The sequence below is a fragment of the Hyla sarda genome, chromosome 6, assembly GCF_029499605.1.
Source record: "Hyla sarda isolate aHylSar1 chromosome 6, aHylSar1.hap1, whole genome shotgun sequence".
In the NCBI taxonomy this organism is placed as follows: domain Eukaryota; kingdom Metazoa; phylum Chordata; class Amphibia; order Anura; family Hylidae; genus Hyla; species Hyla sarda.
Genome location: NC_079194.1, coordinates 29,953,425 through 29,968,787, shown reverse-complemented (window position 1 = coordinate 29,968,787; position 15,363 = coordinate 29,953,425). Strand labels below are relative to the sequence as shown.

At 41.5% G+C, this 15,363-nt stretch overlaps 1 protein-coding gene across 8 annotated transcripts in view; it reads right to left on the bottom strand.

The window, feature by feature from the left end:
• Nucleotides 1-1,201: 1,201 nt before the first annotated feature.
• LOC130275439 (pancreatic alpha-amylase-like) overlaps nucleotides 1,202-15,363 on the bottom strand; it is an 88,852-nt gene continuing 74,690 nt past the window's right edge. For 7 of the 8 annotated variants that reach the window (XM_056523415.1, XM_056523418.1, XM_056523421.1 and 4 more), the window contains 9 exons: nucleotides 8,244-8,390; nucleotides 6,537-6,734; nucleotides 5,953-6,183; nucleotides 5,142-5,275; nucleotides 4,897-5,019; nucleotides 4,708-4,807; nucleotides 4,158-4,279; nucleotides 3,917-4,042; nucleotides 1,202-1,421 (listed from right to left, as the gene is read on the bottom strand). In XM_056523415.1, the coding sequence (XP_056379390.1) occupies nucleotides 1,232-1,421; nucleotides 3,917-4,042; nucleotides 4,158-4,279; nucleotides 4,708-4,807; nucleotides 4,897-5,019; nucleotides 5,142-5,275; nucleotides 5,953-6,183; nucleotides 6,537-6,734; nucleotides 8,244-8,270 (1,251 nt within the window). In that variant the 5' untranslated portion in view covers nucleotides 8,271-8,390 and the 3' untranslated portion in view covers nucleotides 1,202-1,231. Of the gene's footprint in view, nucleotides 1,422-3,916; nucleotides 4,043-4,157; nucleotides 4,280-4,707; nucleotides 4,808-4,896; nucleotides 5,020-5,141; nucleotides 5,276-5,952; nucleotides 6,184-6,536; nucleotides 6,735-8,243; nucleotides 8,391-11,564; nucleotides 11,733-15,363 lie in introns of those variants that run through there. The other variant, XM_056523414.1, reaches the window with a different exon arrangement.

Here is a 15,363-nt window from a genome sequence, read left to right as displayed (position 1 = left end):
GTCTGCTCGATCGCAGACCAGAGCAGAAGACCTGTGGAAGGCAGCGGAGGCAGGTGAGGGGGACCTCCGGCTGCCATGCTGGATGATCGGATCGCCGCGGCAGCGCTGCGGGCGATCCGATCATCCATTCAAAGTACCGCAATGCTGCAGATGCCGTGATCTGTATTGATCACAGCATCTGAGGGGTTAATGGCGGACATCCGCGCGGGTCCTTGGTTGCTATCAGCAGCCTGGACCTGCCATGCATCGGAGCGATGTTCGCGGTTATGTATAGGACGTAAATGTATGTCCTGGTGCGTTAAGTACCAGCTCATCAGGACGTACATTTACATCCTGCGTCGTTAAGGGGTTAAAGGAGACAGCCGTTGGCTGTCTGGGCATGCTGAGAGTTGCAGTTTTCCAACCTCTGTAGGACCACAGTTTGAGACCACTGGTCTAGAGTAAAGAAGGTTGGGGGTTCTTTACTGTAAGAGCAGTGATATTATGGAACTCTGTTAGAGGAAGAGTTCAAAAGATGCCTGGATGTATTTCTGTTGAGCAATAACAATATTACGGGTTATGGATACTAGATTTATGGGGACAAAACACCGATCCCGGGGCTTATTCTGATGCCATGTTTGACTCCGGAAGGAATTTTTTTTCCCCCCTGGGATGGGCCAGTTAGTGTTAGCCTCATAATCCTTTTTTTTTTTTTCTCTTTGATTAAAGAGGTATTCCTGGCAAAAACATTTCCACAGCAGAAACATCTGGCGTGAAAATTCTGCCGTGTGCACAGTGCAGCAGAATCCCATGAAATCCCATTGCTGCAGCAGATTGTCCGTGCGGAATATTAATGTGGAATTCTGGGCGGACATTCTGCCGTGTGCACAGTGCAGCAGAATCCCATGAAATCCCATTGCTGCAGCAGATTGTCCGTGCGGAATATTAATGTGGAATTCTGGGCGGACATTCTGCCGTGTGCACAGTGCAGCAGAATCCCATGAAATCCCATTGCTGCAGCAGATTGTCCATGCGGAATATTAATGTGGAATTCTGGGCGGACATTCTGCCGTGTGCACAGTGCAGCAGAATCCCATGAAATCCCATTGCTGCAGCAGATTGTCCGTGCGGAATATTAATGTGGAATTCTGGGCGGACATTCTGCCGTGTGAACATAGCCTGATAAGAAAGAAAAATGAAGAGGAAGAAAAGGTTACTTCAGTTTCTTTATTGTACTTGGTTGGTGTGATACTTAAAGCTTGGCATTGACATGAATGGCAATAAATGGATCTGCAGCTGAACTGCTGATGGTGAAGCGGGCGGATCCGGTGCTGCTCACGGTGATCTGGGTGCCAGTACAACGGGTGCCATCCTTCTGCCCAGAGATGACATCACAGTAAGTGCCAGCAGGGAGTCCAGTGTTCAAGGTGGCATCCAGGTTGCTGAAAGTGTAAAGATAATATTTTTAGTCTTTTTGATATTTAGACAATGTGTCTAGATTTATTTATATTTTTTTTTACCAATTAGAGCTAGAATATGTGCATTCCGATTTTCTGACCCCTATAACTTTTATTTTATTTTTTTTCCTACAAAGCTGTATTTTTATTTCTATTTGCCAGTACCACTTTTGTAGGGGCATGTGATTCGATCAAAAATCATCAGTTTTGGTATTTGGAATAAATTTTTTTTTTTTTTAATTTACGCTGTTGACCATGCGGGATCAGAAATGGGATGATTTAAAGGAGAACTGTAGTGCAATATAACTTATCCCCTATCTGAAGGATAGTGGATAAGTTATAGATCACAGGGGGGTCCGACTGCTGGGGCCCACGCGATCTCCTGTACGGGGCCGCGACAGTCAGCAGGAAGCGCCGTGTCGTCCCCAGCAGGAAGCCGTGGCAGACACTCCCCCTTTTATGTATCTCTATGGGATACATGGTAGGGGCGTGTTGGCTGCCGCATCATGCGGGGACTGAATGCCCCCTTCCAGCAAGCTACCTTCAGATAAGAAGTTATATTGCACTACCGTTCTCCTTTAATAGTTTGGACAATTCCATATGCAGCAATTTCACGTTTTTGTATCATTATTTTATTATAATTGGGGGGATATTTTTTGTATGAATTTTTTTTTTTTTTTTTAAATACACTTTCTCGGTCGCTATTCATTGGAGGACACCTATACTGATGGGTATATGCTCTTGCCACTAGGAGGCGCTGACACTTGGGGAAAAAAAAGTCAGCTCCTCGCTGGCAAGATATGCCCACCTAGTGGAAGGGAGGTAAACCGTTTTAGCTAGTGTTAGTAGGAGGTAAGACACAGGTCTGGGAGCTCCCCAGACCTGGTCTTTTTTAAATTATTTTCTAGCAATGTTTAGTTGGGTTTTTATCTCCCTTTTGTTTTTCCCTTTTTCAGGTGAGGGTTCAGGAGCATGGCGCTACCTGTTCCCCCATATGCGACAAAGGGGCACGGAACATAAGAGTATGGGCTGTCTACCCCTTATCGCCAGCGCCTGGAGGTTGTACCCAGGATCCGGGTTCCCCACTTGCCCTTGCTCGCCCAACTATCTTAGCCTGGCATGATGCAGCGCGGCCATAAGTTGGTTGAAGACTTCAGGATGAGTATAAGAAGATGGAGCCATAGGTGAGTATGTACTATAACCCCCCCTTTCCCTCCCTCTTGCTCATCCAGGGGTCCCCTTTCTCTCATATGCCCAGCTCCTCAGCCACCATTACACGTGGCTGTGCTGGGCCGGACCCTTCATGGCCTCTGGCGCCATTCTGGAGGGGACAGTCCAGTGAATTTGAGGTGGAATTCCGCCGTGTGAATAGACCCTAAGAAGCATTTTGGTCTTCGTTCACCTTTCTCACAGATCAACTGTGGGTTCTGCTGCTGAAGAGTCTCAGTAAGATCCAGTTGATCATGAGAAATTGGGAAGACCATAACATCTCCATCTCACAAGTCTAGTTCCTGCTGAGGCCTTTGTGGAAGTTGTTACTTTTAGGTCATTATTATAATAATAATTCTATATTTTATATAACGTACACAGCATGCAGCAATGTGCTCTCTAATTGGTTCCTGACTCTATTGGGGCTCACCATCTTAACCTATCAGTATGTTTTGGAGTGTGGGAGGAAACCCACACAAACATTGGGAGATCTTACAAACTCTTTTGAAGATGTTGTCCTTGGTGGGATTTGAACCCAGGACCCCAGTACTGCAAAACAGCACTAACCACTAAGCCACTGTGTTGCCCAATTATTTAGCTTTGTGTGCATTTTAAACTGAAAATTAACAGTAAATATATGAACAGAAAAAGATTGGTGTCAAAGGGAAAGGTCCAATAAAAAGGAATTTCTATTGTGCCTGTTTGTGTTGCTTGAACCAACAAAGAGCAACCAACAAGTATGGGCTGGGGATGGCAAAGCAGGACCACCACCCTGTTTTGGACTTGGCCTTGGGCCTTTCTCCCACACTAGATTAGTGTTTTCCAACCAGGGAGCCTCCAATTGTTGCTAAACTAAAAGCCAAAGGCTTTACTTCTAGTTCATAATGTTAGTAAGAAGTGGGACAAAAAAACTTCTTTGTGATAATTTAAAGGAGAACTGTGGTGATACATTTTTCATTTTCCCTGTACACTGAATGCAGTATGAGTCACCGTGCCCAGGAAGCAGGAAGAAGACCAGCACCGGAGGACCGGGACACCGATATCGGCGGAATGTAGGAAGGTGAGTAAAAGTTTTTTGTTTTGTTTTTTAGTTTTTGCAGCATGGGCACAGGTGAAATGAAAAATGTATTACCACAGTTCTCCTTTAATTTCCTATATCTAGAGAGAAAAAAAGACCTACAGTGTTGGGAAGAGGGGGGTATTTTGCTCCAAACAGGAGCCTTTATGTAGGGAATTAAAACATAAATTACTGCCCACATAGAAACACTTACAAGCCTTCGTTGTTGAAGACGATGAACCCTCTGTTTCCACGACCAAAAGCGACTTGGTTTCCTCCATTGTCCCACCAGTTGGTCAAACCTTGTCCATTAACTGTATTACGGAAAATAACCATGTTCCTGTAAAGATAAAAGCACACGACTGAGAACTGTATTTCCAACAAATACAAGGAGTAGTAGAGTAGTTATTACATTGTTCTACCCCCCAATGTAGCGGTAGAATGTTAGTACTCACTTAATCTGGCGCCATCTGTGCTCACACACCCAGTTGTTGCCACAAGTGCTGTCTGCATTAATGGTGACTGCTTTGGTTGATCCATCAGAGTTCATTGGTGGTCCAATCCAGTCATTGACGTCCTATAGGGAAGTGATTAGAACATTCACTTTGTTTCTTTTGTCAATTGTCTATTCACATGTACAGTATTTTGCGCAGATTTGATGCACAGGATTTCAAGCTGTGTTCAGTCTATATTGAAATCTGCAGCAGAAAATCCTGCGCATCAAATCTGCACAGAATACTGTAAGTGTGAATAGACCATAAAGGCTTTATTTAACTATCAAAAACACAAATAATTTATTTCAAAGACCGCTCCCTGTCTGTCTCCAGGTTGGGTGTGGTCCTGCAGGTCAGTTCCATTGAAGTGAATGGAGCCAAGTTGTAATATCACACCCAATGTGGAGACAGACAGGGAGCGGTCTTTGAAAGAAATTAGGTCTGTTTTTCTATTCCTGGAAAACCCCTTTAATACAAATGCGCATAATATTTAACTGAATGTTTTCCTTACTTTTCCGTTAACAAAGTTTCTTGTCCAACGATAACTGGACATGACACGGGTAAATCCATAGGGATGAGCCAACATGAAGCCGACTCCCATTTTGTAAAGGCTGTAAATTATTACAAACGGGAACAATTTCACAATGGCATAATAGTCGTAATAATGTTGTGTTTGTGTTTTGGTTGAGCGAGGTCTTACCGAGCATCAAAGAAGGTGAGAATAGAGGCTCCTCCAGCTCCATGTCCTCTCTGGTTGTCGTGATTGTCTACGAACACCAGGGATCTATCATTGGCCATAAAACCCCAACCTTCTCCCCAGTTCCTGGATGACAGAAACATCAGATATAAGTGAAGATCTCTCTTTTTAATATATATATATATATATATATATATATATATATATATATATATATAGTGGTGTATAAATATTTGCCTCGGATGTACCTCAGATAGGCCATCTTCTGTCCATTCCACTTGCGGATCACCTCTCCAAGTTTTGCTCCATACTTGAATTCTGTTACCCGTCCATTTCCGAAATACTCACTTGCTGAAATAGCTTCTCCTCCCAGATCAATAACCTGTCATACATATGGATATTATGTTTGTGATGGTGTCATAGTTTCCAAACTACATAATATCGCATTGAGATTGAACAGAAAACCTTTTTGGACAGGCTTGACTTTGAGTTAGCAAAGATGTCTGTACTTTTAAGTTAGACATTAGACAAATGTCCGCCAAACCTACTGGTTGGGGTTGGACTGTTCAGTCATCTAAGGCAGTCCTCAAGGCCCAGAAACATTCCAGGCATTCTTCAGTTACTCCATTGGAATAAAACATGAAAAATGTCCAATCCTAGATTGTTGGTGGGTTGGGGACCTCGGATCTAATGTGTACAGTGGCCTCTCTCCTGATATTAAGGGGAGATAAGGATTGGGAAATTAGATTTTAACTCTCTAATCCTTTTGTACTTGGGATGATAACCAACCAACAGAGGAGTCTGAAGGTGATTTATCCCCCCCCCCCCCCCCCTTGCCTATTTGTAATACATGTGAAGTATGTGTATGAACCAATAGTATGGATAGCTTTAAAGGCGTACTCTGCCACAAATAGACCATTTATCAGAATATATCAGAAGATTTTGACCATTTATCAAAATCTTGTCAATGTAAGTTTACATTTATGCATTGTGCATGTTTTTTTTTTTGTTTTTTTTTCCACTACTTTGACTGCTTTAGGGCTGGTTTCCACTTCTTACCTCTTGGAAGATCAAAGGACGAGCTCCACTAGGGAACCACTTAGTGTTGAGGTTGCTGAGTCTGCTGGTAATGGCCTTGATATCCCCGGGCCACATGTGTTTAGAAGCATCGAGCCTGAAGCCGGCCACACCAATACTGATGAGGTTGTTCAAATACTCAGCAATCTTTCCACGCACATAGTCCTTCTCCAGTGCCAGGTCCAGGAGGCTCACAAGACGGCAATCTCTTACCTGCAGATGAGAATATTTGGAATTTTATGTTTAGACATGTTAAAATGTTTTTTTGGTCAGTCAGCACAAAGACCCCCACCAACCTTTTGGGGGCGAGCCAGGAAAAGGGCACGCTGAAGAGCTTCACTCCCTGGCTTGTTGCAATCTCTGTCCAGCTACACTAGATGGCCCCGTTATAAGTCTAAGGAAATGGGAAGGAGATCACTGCAAGCCAGGGAGTGTAGTGCTCAAGCGCACTACTCCCCACTTGTTCTCCAGATCGGTGGGGGTGACAGCACTTAGATGACAACCAATAAAAACTTTTCACATTTCACTTTTTTCGTTCACCTTTTAACCAAAAGTTGTTCTATTACCTGGTAAGCATCACCATAGTTCTCAATGTCACCACTTCCAGTCTTACACTTGCCATCGTTGAAATCCAGGGAGGAATATGGCACTGCGGGGAAGCTTCTGGATCCAGTATTGTAGGAACTTCCACATGTAGAACGTGTGCCGGATCCTCCTCCCGCTCCACACATATGGTTGATGATAGCATCCACATAGATGTACACCTAAAAGGTAACCCCAAGTAAATGACACTATAACGTATCAGTTCCGTACCATGTGGATTTTTCCAAAAGCTACTCTATGGGGAAAGGATCATATTTTTATTTATTCCTGCTCCTACTCTGTATTCTGTAAGACTAAGACCATGTTCACTTTGGTCGTGTTTTGAGCAGTAAACGGCTAAAAATTACATAAGTTTTATTGCTTTTGGGCCATTATTTCAGCAAAATGAGACTCAAGAAAAGGACGTGTGAAGATAGCCGAAGGCTGATTTTAGCTTTTTTGCACCCATATTACAGACTTAGAGGTACTCTGCCCCTAGACCTCCAAAATACAGAATAGGATGTCTGATCCTGCAGCTGGGGATCCCCACGATCTCAGCTGCGACACCTCAGACATCCAGTGCACGAAGCAAACTTCACTCTGTGCCGGATGACTGGCAATGCGGGGTGGAGGCTTGTGATGTGACAGGCATGCCCCTCAATGCAAGTCTATGGGAGGAGGTCGTCACACCCCCTCCCATAGACTTGCATTGAGGAGGCGTGGCCGTGACGTCACAAGCCTCCGGTACTGCACCCGACGCTCTAAACGAATGCTGGGTGCAGCAGGGAGATCGCGTTGCAATCAGACATCTTATCACCTTTCCTTTTGGATAGGGCATAAGATGTCTAGGGGCGGAGTACCCCTTTAACACTGGACCACTCACAGTTCATCATAGGTTTTGGTTGCGCTCGAACTCTGGTTCTGTTGACCTGTGGGAGGTCTTAGGTGTTTTGGACCTTTATAGTTCAACTCCCTTCAAATGAATTTAGTAATACACTGGGAAGATTTATTAAAGGGTTTATCAGGATGGCTACATTTAGGGGGCACACTGGGATGAAAAAAACATATATATATATATATATATATATATATAATTACTGATACCATTTTTAATAAATAAAAATTCTGGGATGTGATGTGACCAAAAATCATTTGGAATTTTTTTTTTGCATTTCCTCCATAGGTCATGAATGTAAAAAGTAAATCGCTTGCACAATTTCATGTGATGATACAAAAGAAATAAATAAAAAAAAACAATTATGTACACTTTTTTTATTTTGAAAATGGGAAAAGGAAGGGGGGGGGGGAATTAGTTTTTTTTTAGGGGAGGGTACATTTTGTACACTAGATTGTCCTTTAATAGGTAATCATTTGATTACTTATATATATATATAGATGAATATAAGCTATATATGCATTACACTGATCTATAAGATCGGTGCTCTATTGGTACAGCCTGCCATAGGTAAAACTGTATTAATAGCCAAGACACGGCAGGCATTGATACCTAGTACAGGCCTCGGGCTGCCATGACAACCAATCGCCACCCCCTGATTAAATCCCGGGGGTGCTGATCAGACTTCTATTTCCTGCTATTTGCTTACACCGCAGTACCATACATGCCATGGGATATAAAGGCTTTTTAAAGAATACTAAAACAAAAAACTATATATATGTTCAGATGCTCATACCCCAACATTGTTACATCTGGTCACCATGTCCCTGAACTGCTGATCACTGCCGGAACGGGTGCAGAGCTTGTAGCTGACTGGTTGGTATCTTTCCCACCAGGGTCTGTTGGGGCTGGTAATGATCAAGTTCTCATTGGGAGGAGAGACCTGTAACAAAAATCAAACAAATATTTATAGTAAATCAAACAATAAACCAATTTAGAATAATCTATTTACTAATTTTGCCTAACATTTTTATACATAGACATAAGACTGGTATAAATGCAATTTTCACCTGTTTACTTATAATATAGATCAAAAAAACAGATCAGTGTTTTCCAACCAGGGTGGCTACAGCTGTTGCAAAACTACAACTCCCAGCATGCCCGGACAGCCTTTGGCTGTCCGGGCATGCTCAGAGTTGTAGTTTTGCAACAGCAGAAGGCACCCCGGTCGGGAAACACTGATATAGATAGTGAGAGAGAGACATTTTTTTTTTTTTTTAATAATTTCTTCCTCTATCTTTATGCCTGTTGTAACAAAGCCGAAACGCGTTACATATTACAGTATAGTATATGCAACCATGGATCATTTGTTAAATTGCATGGTCGATTGAGACCTGGTTTTTTCCCTGGTTCGAGGAATTTTGGAGTATTTCATATATCTTTATAGCATCGGGATTCCCATCCTTCTGATACTAAGCTTCAATTCTTCTGCATAGACATAGATGTAAGTTATATGATTCTGGCTGCTGTCCGCCATTAAAGTTGGCTCCATACATTATACCCAACAATAAAATAGTATAAGGTAATACAGTGTAAAGTAAAATAGTATTATAAAATAGAATTATAATAAAAAAATATATATATATTATATCATATATAATTAAAAAAAAAATATTTTTTATAACCTATATTTATAAATCATATATATATATATTGAAAATGGCGGTGAGGGATCGAGGAAACGTTATCTGCATCATGGAATAAACTACAAGTTTTTTTTTCAACACTAATTGGGAGTGTAGCATCCCTCTATTATATATATATATATATATATATATATATATATATATATATATATATATAATTAAATATAACTAATTCAGATATACCTAATATAAAAAAAGATATATGTGTGTGTATATATATATTTTTATTTATATATATATATATATATATATATATATATATATATATATATACATATATATTATATGATAAAAAGCAGAAAAATTTGGCTGGTTCTCAAGGACTATATAGAAATGATGATAAGATGCAAAAAAAAAAAAATAAAAAAAAAAAATACCGTCGGGGTATACCACGCACCGGCCTATAACACGCACCCTCATTTTACCAAGGATATTTGGGTAAAAAAAGTTTGTTACCCAAATATCCATGGTAAAATGAGGGTGCGTGTGTATACCCCGATATACCCCCAGGAAAGGCAGGGGGAGAGAGGCCGTCGCTGCCCGCGCTTCTCTCTCCCTGCCTTTCCTGGGGTCTAGAGCCCTGCTGCCGGCCCTTCTCACCCCCTGGCTATCACTGACGTCATGCGCCGCGCAGCGCATAGCAACGACGAAGGGGACGCACGCCGGAGGCCTACAGCAGCGCGGACCCAACCCAGGTAATTATGCCACCGGGGATGGGGGGAGGCAACGGGGCAGCGGCGTCGGCAATGGGTGCCGCTGCCCCTTCTCTCCCCCTGACTATCGGCGCCGGTACCGATAGTCAGGGGGACAGAACGGGCAGCGGCGCCGATAGCCAGGGGTGAGAAGGGCCGGCAGCAGGGCTCTAGATCCCAGGGAAGACAGGGGGAGAGAAGCGGGCAGCGACGGCCTCTCTGCCTTTCCTGGGGCGGTATCGGCGTATAACACGCACATAGACTTTAGGCTAAAAATTTTAGCCTAAAAAGTGCGTGTTATACGCCGATAAATACAGTAATTATAATAATAATTAAATTAAATAAAAATCAAATGTATAATAAAATGAGAAGTGTGTGTGTTATTAAATGATAATGGGAAAGAATATGTAGTAAATATAGCTGTAATGAATTGTAGAGAATAGTGGAATTCATTACAGCTATATTTACTACATACGGTATTCTTTCTCATTATCATTTAATAACACACACACTCTTCTCATTTTATTATACATTTGATTTTTATTTTATTTAATTATTATAATTATTATTATTATTATTTTTTAATTTTTTTTTTTTGCATCTTATCATCATTTCTATATAGTTCTTGAGAACCAGCCAAATTTTTCTGCTTTTTATCATTTTCTCCAGTGGTTAGAGGATACCATTCTAGGCTAATTTCTCGGACAATACACTGTGAGATAGATAGAGTACCCCCACCTATTGTTATTTGAAAAAATAAATAAATATATATATATATATATATATATATATATATGTGTGTGTATTATATTTACATTTTGTGTGTACATATAGATGCTTCTTGGCTTATTTAATTTTTTTTTATTTTAAAATGTTATATGTAATTAAAATACATATACCTATATAATAAAATTTTTATTTGTTTTTTATTAGTTATATTTTAATTTTATATATATATATATATATATATATATTTACACACCCACACAAATATATGTATGCTCCCCCAGAATAAACGCACAACTGCATTTGGGGTTAAGCACCTCCAGCCGTTTGAGACCACGTTTTTTGTTATTGTTGTTTAAATTTTATACTTGGAGGTGTGTAAACTCCATAGGTAATGCGCCTGGAACATTTTCCAGGCAGCATGAAGGTAGCACCTGTGAGGCCATGCATCTATATCAGCCAACTTAGGTGGGGCTTGCAGCTTGCCTCTCTCCTCCCATTGTATGTGTGTGCTTAGCCACGCTGGAGGGTACCTGGGAGGACGCTGTGAGTCGACCAAATGCTGCCGTAATTGCCCACTGGCCCCTGTTTTGCTTATCACGCACAGGTAGGTTTAGCAATAGGTCCCGTGCCATTTGAGAAACCTTGCGGGCTCTGGTATGTCCTTCATATATGGATATACTGGCGAATGTCTCAATTTTAACATCAGTGTTGAGGGATAGCCAATGTCATTGTATACATCTACCACAGTAGTGCACCTATATTCCTGTATCAAATATATATATATATATACATACATACATACATACACATAGCCCATGCCTCTCTGTAAATCGTAAATCACACATTCTCTACTACATCAAGGTGCTGTCTAAAAGTTCTTAAAATAATTTTAGAGTTGCTGCTGTATCTAGCCTTAACGTTGCTTATGAAAGTCTACTGTGAGTGCAAACCTTCCGTCAATTCCTGTATTGAAGATTTGCATGAATTTACCTGAACTCCTCCAAATCCATTGGGTCCCAGAAACCTCTCACATTCGGCAGCAATATCCACCCATCGCCATTCGAACAAGTGGACCATAGAGGTTCTGCCAGATTTGAAGTTTGAGTTGTATTGGGCCGAGCAGAGCCCAGACACCAGAAGAAGAAGTAGGAGCTTCATGTTGGCTTCTGCTGTAACCTACAGCCTTTCCTTCTCCATTTTATACCCTACAGTCAGGTGTAGGGAGCTGCAATGAGTTGACCTGCAGTCAACACCCAGGGACCGCAGGTGAACGCACAAAAAAAATTCCCATTGTTATGTAAGCGTGAATGTATATAACTTCTCTATCAAGTGACCTTGGGGATGTTTACTGTAGGTCCTAGGGTTCAGTTATGTAATGGTTTTATAATCTGTGTATAAGCGGAATAACTGTCTTAATCCCACGTGTCAATTCCTACCTCTATTTCAGGTCACAATTTCATTTCTATAAAATACCTATGCCCCCTGATGAAGCCTTAGTGGAACAAAACGTACGTTGGGGCACGTATGCACCGAGTGAGGGCATTAGACATGACCGGTATTAGTGTTGTTGATTTTATGGCATTGCTTCATGATACCAGCACAACCTTCTGTGTCATCACATTGTTATAGTTTTTATTTCATAGTATTTACACCTGTATTTATTTACACCTGTTTATGGCTTTATGATGTACCTTACTATACCTTGATATAGATACAAGACCACTTCTGTCACGGTTTTTGCCCTGCCTGTACATACATCCATGTGTGTGATGGGACCTATTACGGCACTCTCTAATTATGTGGGTGCACAGTTAGGGTCCCAAACCGCTTTACAGATAAAAAAAAATAACGTGGCACTCCACTTGCAGTGAAAACATTGAAAATATTTATTGTGCAATCCAAAATATAAGGTAATGTTTCGGTCAATTTAGACCTACATCAGACCGTATTGCGGGTTAGGGATGAAGAACGGTCAAGTACCGTGGCACAGGTCAGTGGTAAGGTGACCAAAGTCACATGGTGTGTGTGTGTGTGTGTATGTATATATATATATATATATATATATTTATAACTTAAAAAAAATTGTATAAAAAAGTGATTTTCTGTATTTTTTTATTATACTGTTGTCAGTGCTTATTTTTGGTGTTGGTACTAGTTTTTGTCAAGGTCTGGGTCTGTGGTCTGTATACATCCAGGATCTCGGCCAGCCCTTCCAAAACCGCATCGAGTCCACCCTCTGGATATGGTCTGTGCTGCATGATATCTTGGGAGTGCTGAAGCATGAAAGTGATTATATGGGCAGCAGCCATAAAGAAAATGTTTTGAAACCTATAAAAGATGGACACTACACTCGGATCAAATTTAGAAAGAATAGTACTTAAAATACAACAAAAAGAAACCCTCCCACTTAATCCCTTAAGGATGCTGCCTGTTTATACCTTTAAAAATTACCTGTCACCAAATAATATTTTCTAAACTAACTCAGGCTATGTTCTCTAACTACTCCTTACACCCCTCCAACCCTTAAAAGAAAATTCAGAGCTTTAAGAAGCTGTGTATCATACCTTTCTTCTTGCTCACATAGTGCAATCTCCCAGCAGGAGAAAGTGGGCGTTTCCCAGCAGGCGGGACATCAGTGAAGCCTGCTGGGGGACCAAATTCGCCCCCACATGGTTGCAGTGCTGTGATGAATAGAAGACCTCAAGCTCTGTGCAGCTTTCAGTGCGGCTCTGTTCAGCTGGCAATCAAGCTCAGTGCAGAGAAACACTTTCTGAGTTTGGACTCCTGCCAAGCCGGGAGGAGACTAAACTTACTGTAATAATTGTGGCAAGGAACAGGACAGAGCCACCTTGTGGCCGTTTATTCTATTACATTTTAAACATATTTACAGTCATGGCCGTAATTGTTGGCACCCCTGAAATTTTTCTAGAAAATGAAGTATTTCTCACAGAAAAGGATTCCAGTAACACATGTTTTGCTATACACATGTTTATTATCTTTGTATGTATTGGAACTAAACCAAAAAAGGGAGTAAAAAAGAAAATTGGACATAATGTCACACCAAACTCCAAAAATGGGCTGGACAAAATTATTGACACCCTTAACTTAAAATAACTGAAATCAGTCGCTTCCTATAACCACCAATAAGCTTCTTACACCTCTCAGCCGGAAAGTTGGACCACTCTTCCTTTGCAAACTGCTCCAGGTCTCTTATTGGAAGGCGCCTTTTCCTAACAGCAATTTTAAGATCTCTCCACAGTTGTTCAATGGGATTTCGATCTGGACTCATTGCTGCCACTTCAGAACTCTCCAGCGCTTTGTATGTTTGGGGTCATTGTTCTGCTGGAAGACCCAAGATCTCGGACACAAACCCAGCTTTCTGACACTGGGCTGTACAGTGTGACCAAAAATCCATTGGTAATACTCAGATTTCATGATGCCTTGTACACATTCAGAGCACCCAGTGCCAGAGGCAGCAAAACACCCCCAAAACATTGAACCTCGACTATATTTCACTTTAGGTACTGTTCTTTTCTTTGTAGGCCTCATTCCGTTTTGCTTTACCAAAAAGCTCTATCTTGGTCTCATCTGTCCACAAGCAGTTTTGCCCAGAATTTTTTTGGCTTGCTCAAGTTTTTTATGTCCTGGGTCTCCTGCCATAGCGTTTCATTTCATTTAAATGTCGACGGATAGTTCGCGTTGACTGATGCTCCCTGTGCCTGCAGGACAGCTTGAATCTCTTTGGAACTTGTTTGGGGCTGCTTATCCACCATCCAGACTATCCAGGAGATTAGCTACAGTGAAATGGGTTGCATACTTCTTGATAAAGTTGCGCACTGTGGACAAAGGCAAATCTAGATGTCTGGAGATGGACTTGTAACCTTGAAATTGTTGTTATTTTTTCACAATTTTGGTTCTGGTTCTCAAGACAGTTCTCTTCTCCTCTTTCTGTTGTCCATGCTTAGTGGGGCACACAGACACACAATGCAAAGACTAAGTGAACTTAGTCGAATATGAGGAGGACAAGGAAGAGGAAGAGAGGAAAGAAAAGAAAAAAACTTACACATCCTACTTCCCTTTCTATTTTGATAAACCCTAATAAAAACTTTGAATAGGAAAAAAAACGTAAATAATATAATAATTTAATAATCAATAGCCGCCTCTCTGTCCCCTCCCATTCCCACCCCCTCCCGGCCGCCAACCAGCGACTCCACCTGTTTTTCAACCCTTTCATGCCTTTATATTTTTCCTTTTTGGACAAGTTAAAATAATCTCATCTGATCCATCTTTCCACTCAATATCTGTCTATAAGAACCTTGTGCAAACCTTAATGGGGTTTTCTAGTTATAGTAAACGTATCCCCTATCTTCAGGATAGAGAATAAGTGTCTGATCACCAGAGGTCCGGTCCTCACCTTCCAGGATTGACTTGTCTCGGGGCTGACGGCCCACTTAGTCAATCACCGGCCGCAACAATCTCCCACCTCAGCTAGTGATTGGCAGAGGGGACGTCACTCCTCCAACCAATTCGTCTCAGAAAGTGGGGGTCGAAGCACTCCGACCTAAGAGATGGGGTCCTGTTCTGAAGATTTCGGGGTGGTCCCGGTGGTCGGACACTTATCTCCTATCTTGGGGACAACCCCTTTAAAGGAAACACCCCTTTAATTCTTTCCCAATGGTCTCCAGCAGCTACAACTCCCAGCTTGCCTATACAGCCAACGGCAACATCTAGACGGCCACAGTTTGAAGAACACTGACTTAAATCAGGTTTACATGTATTATTTTTATTT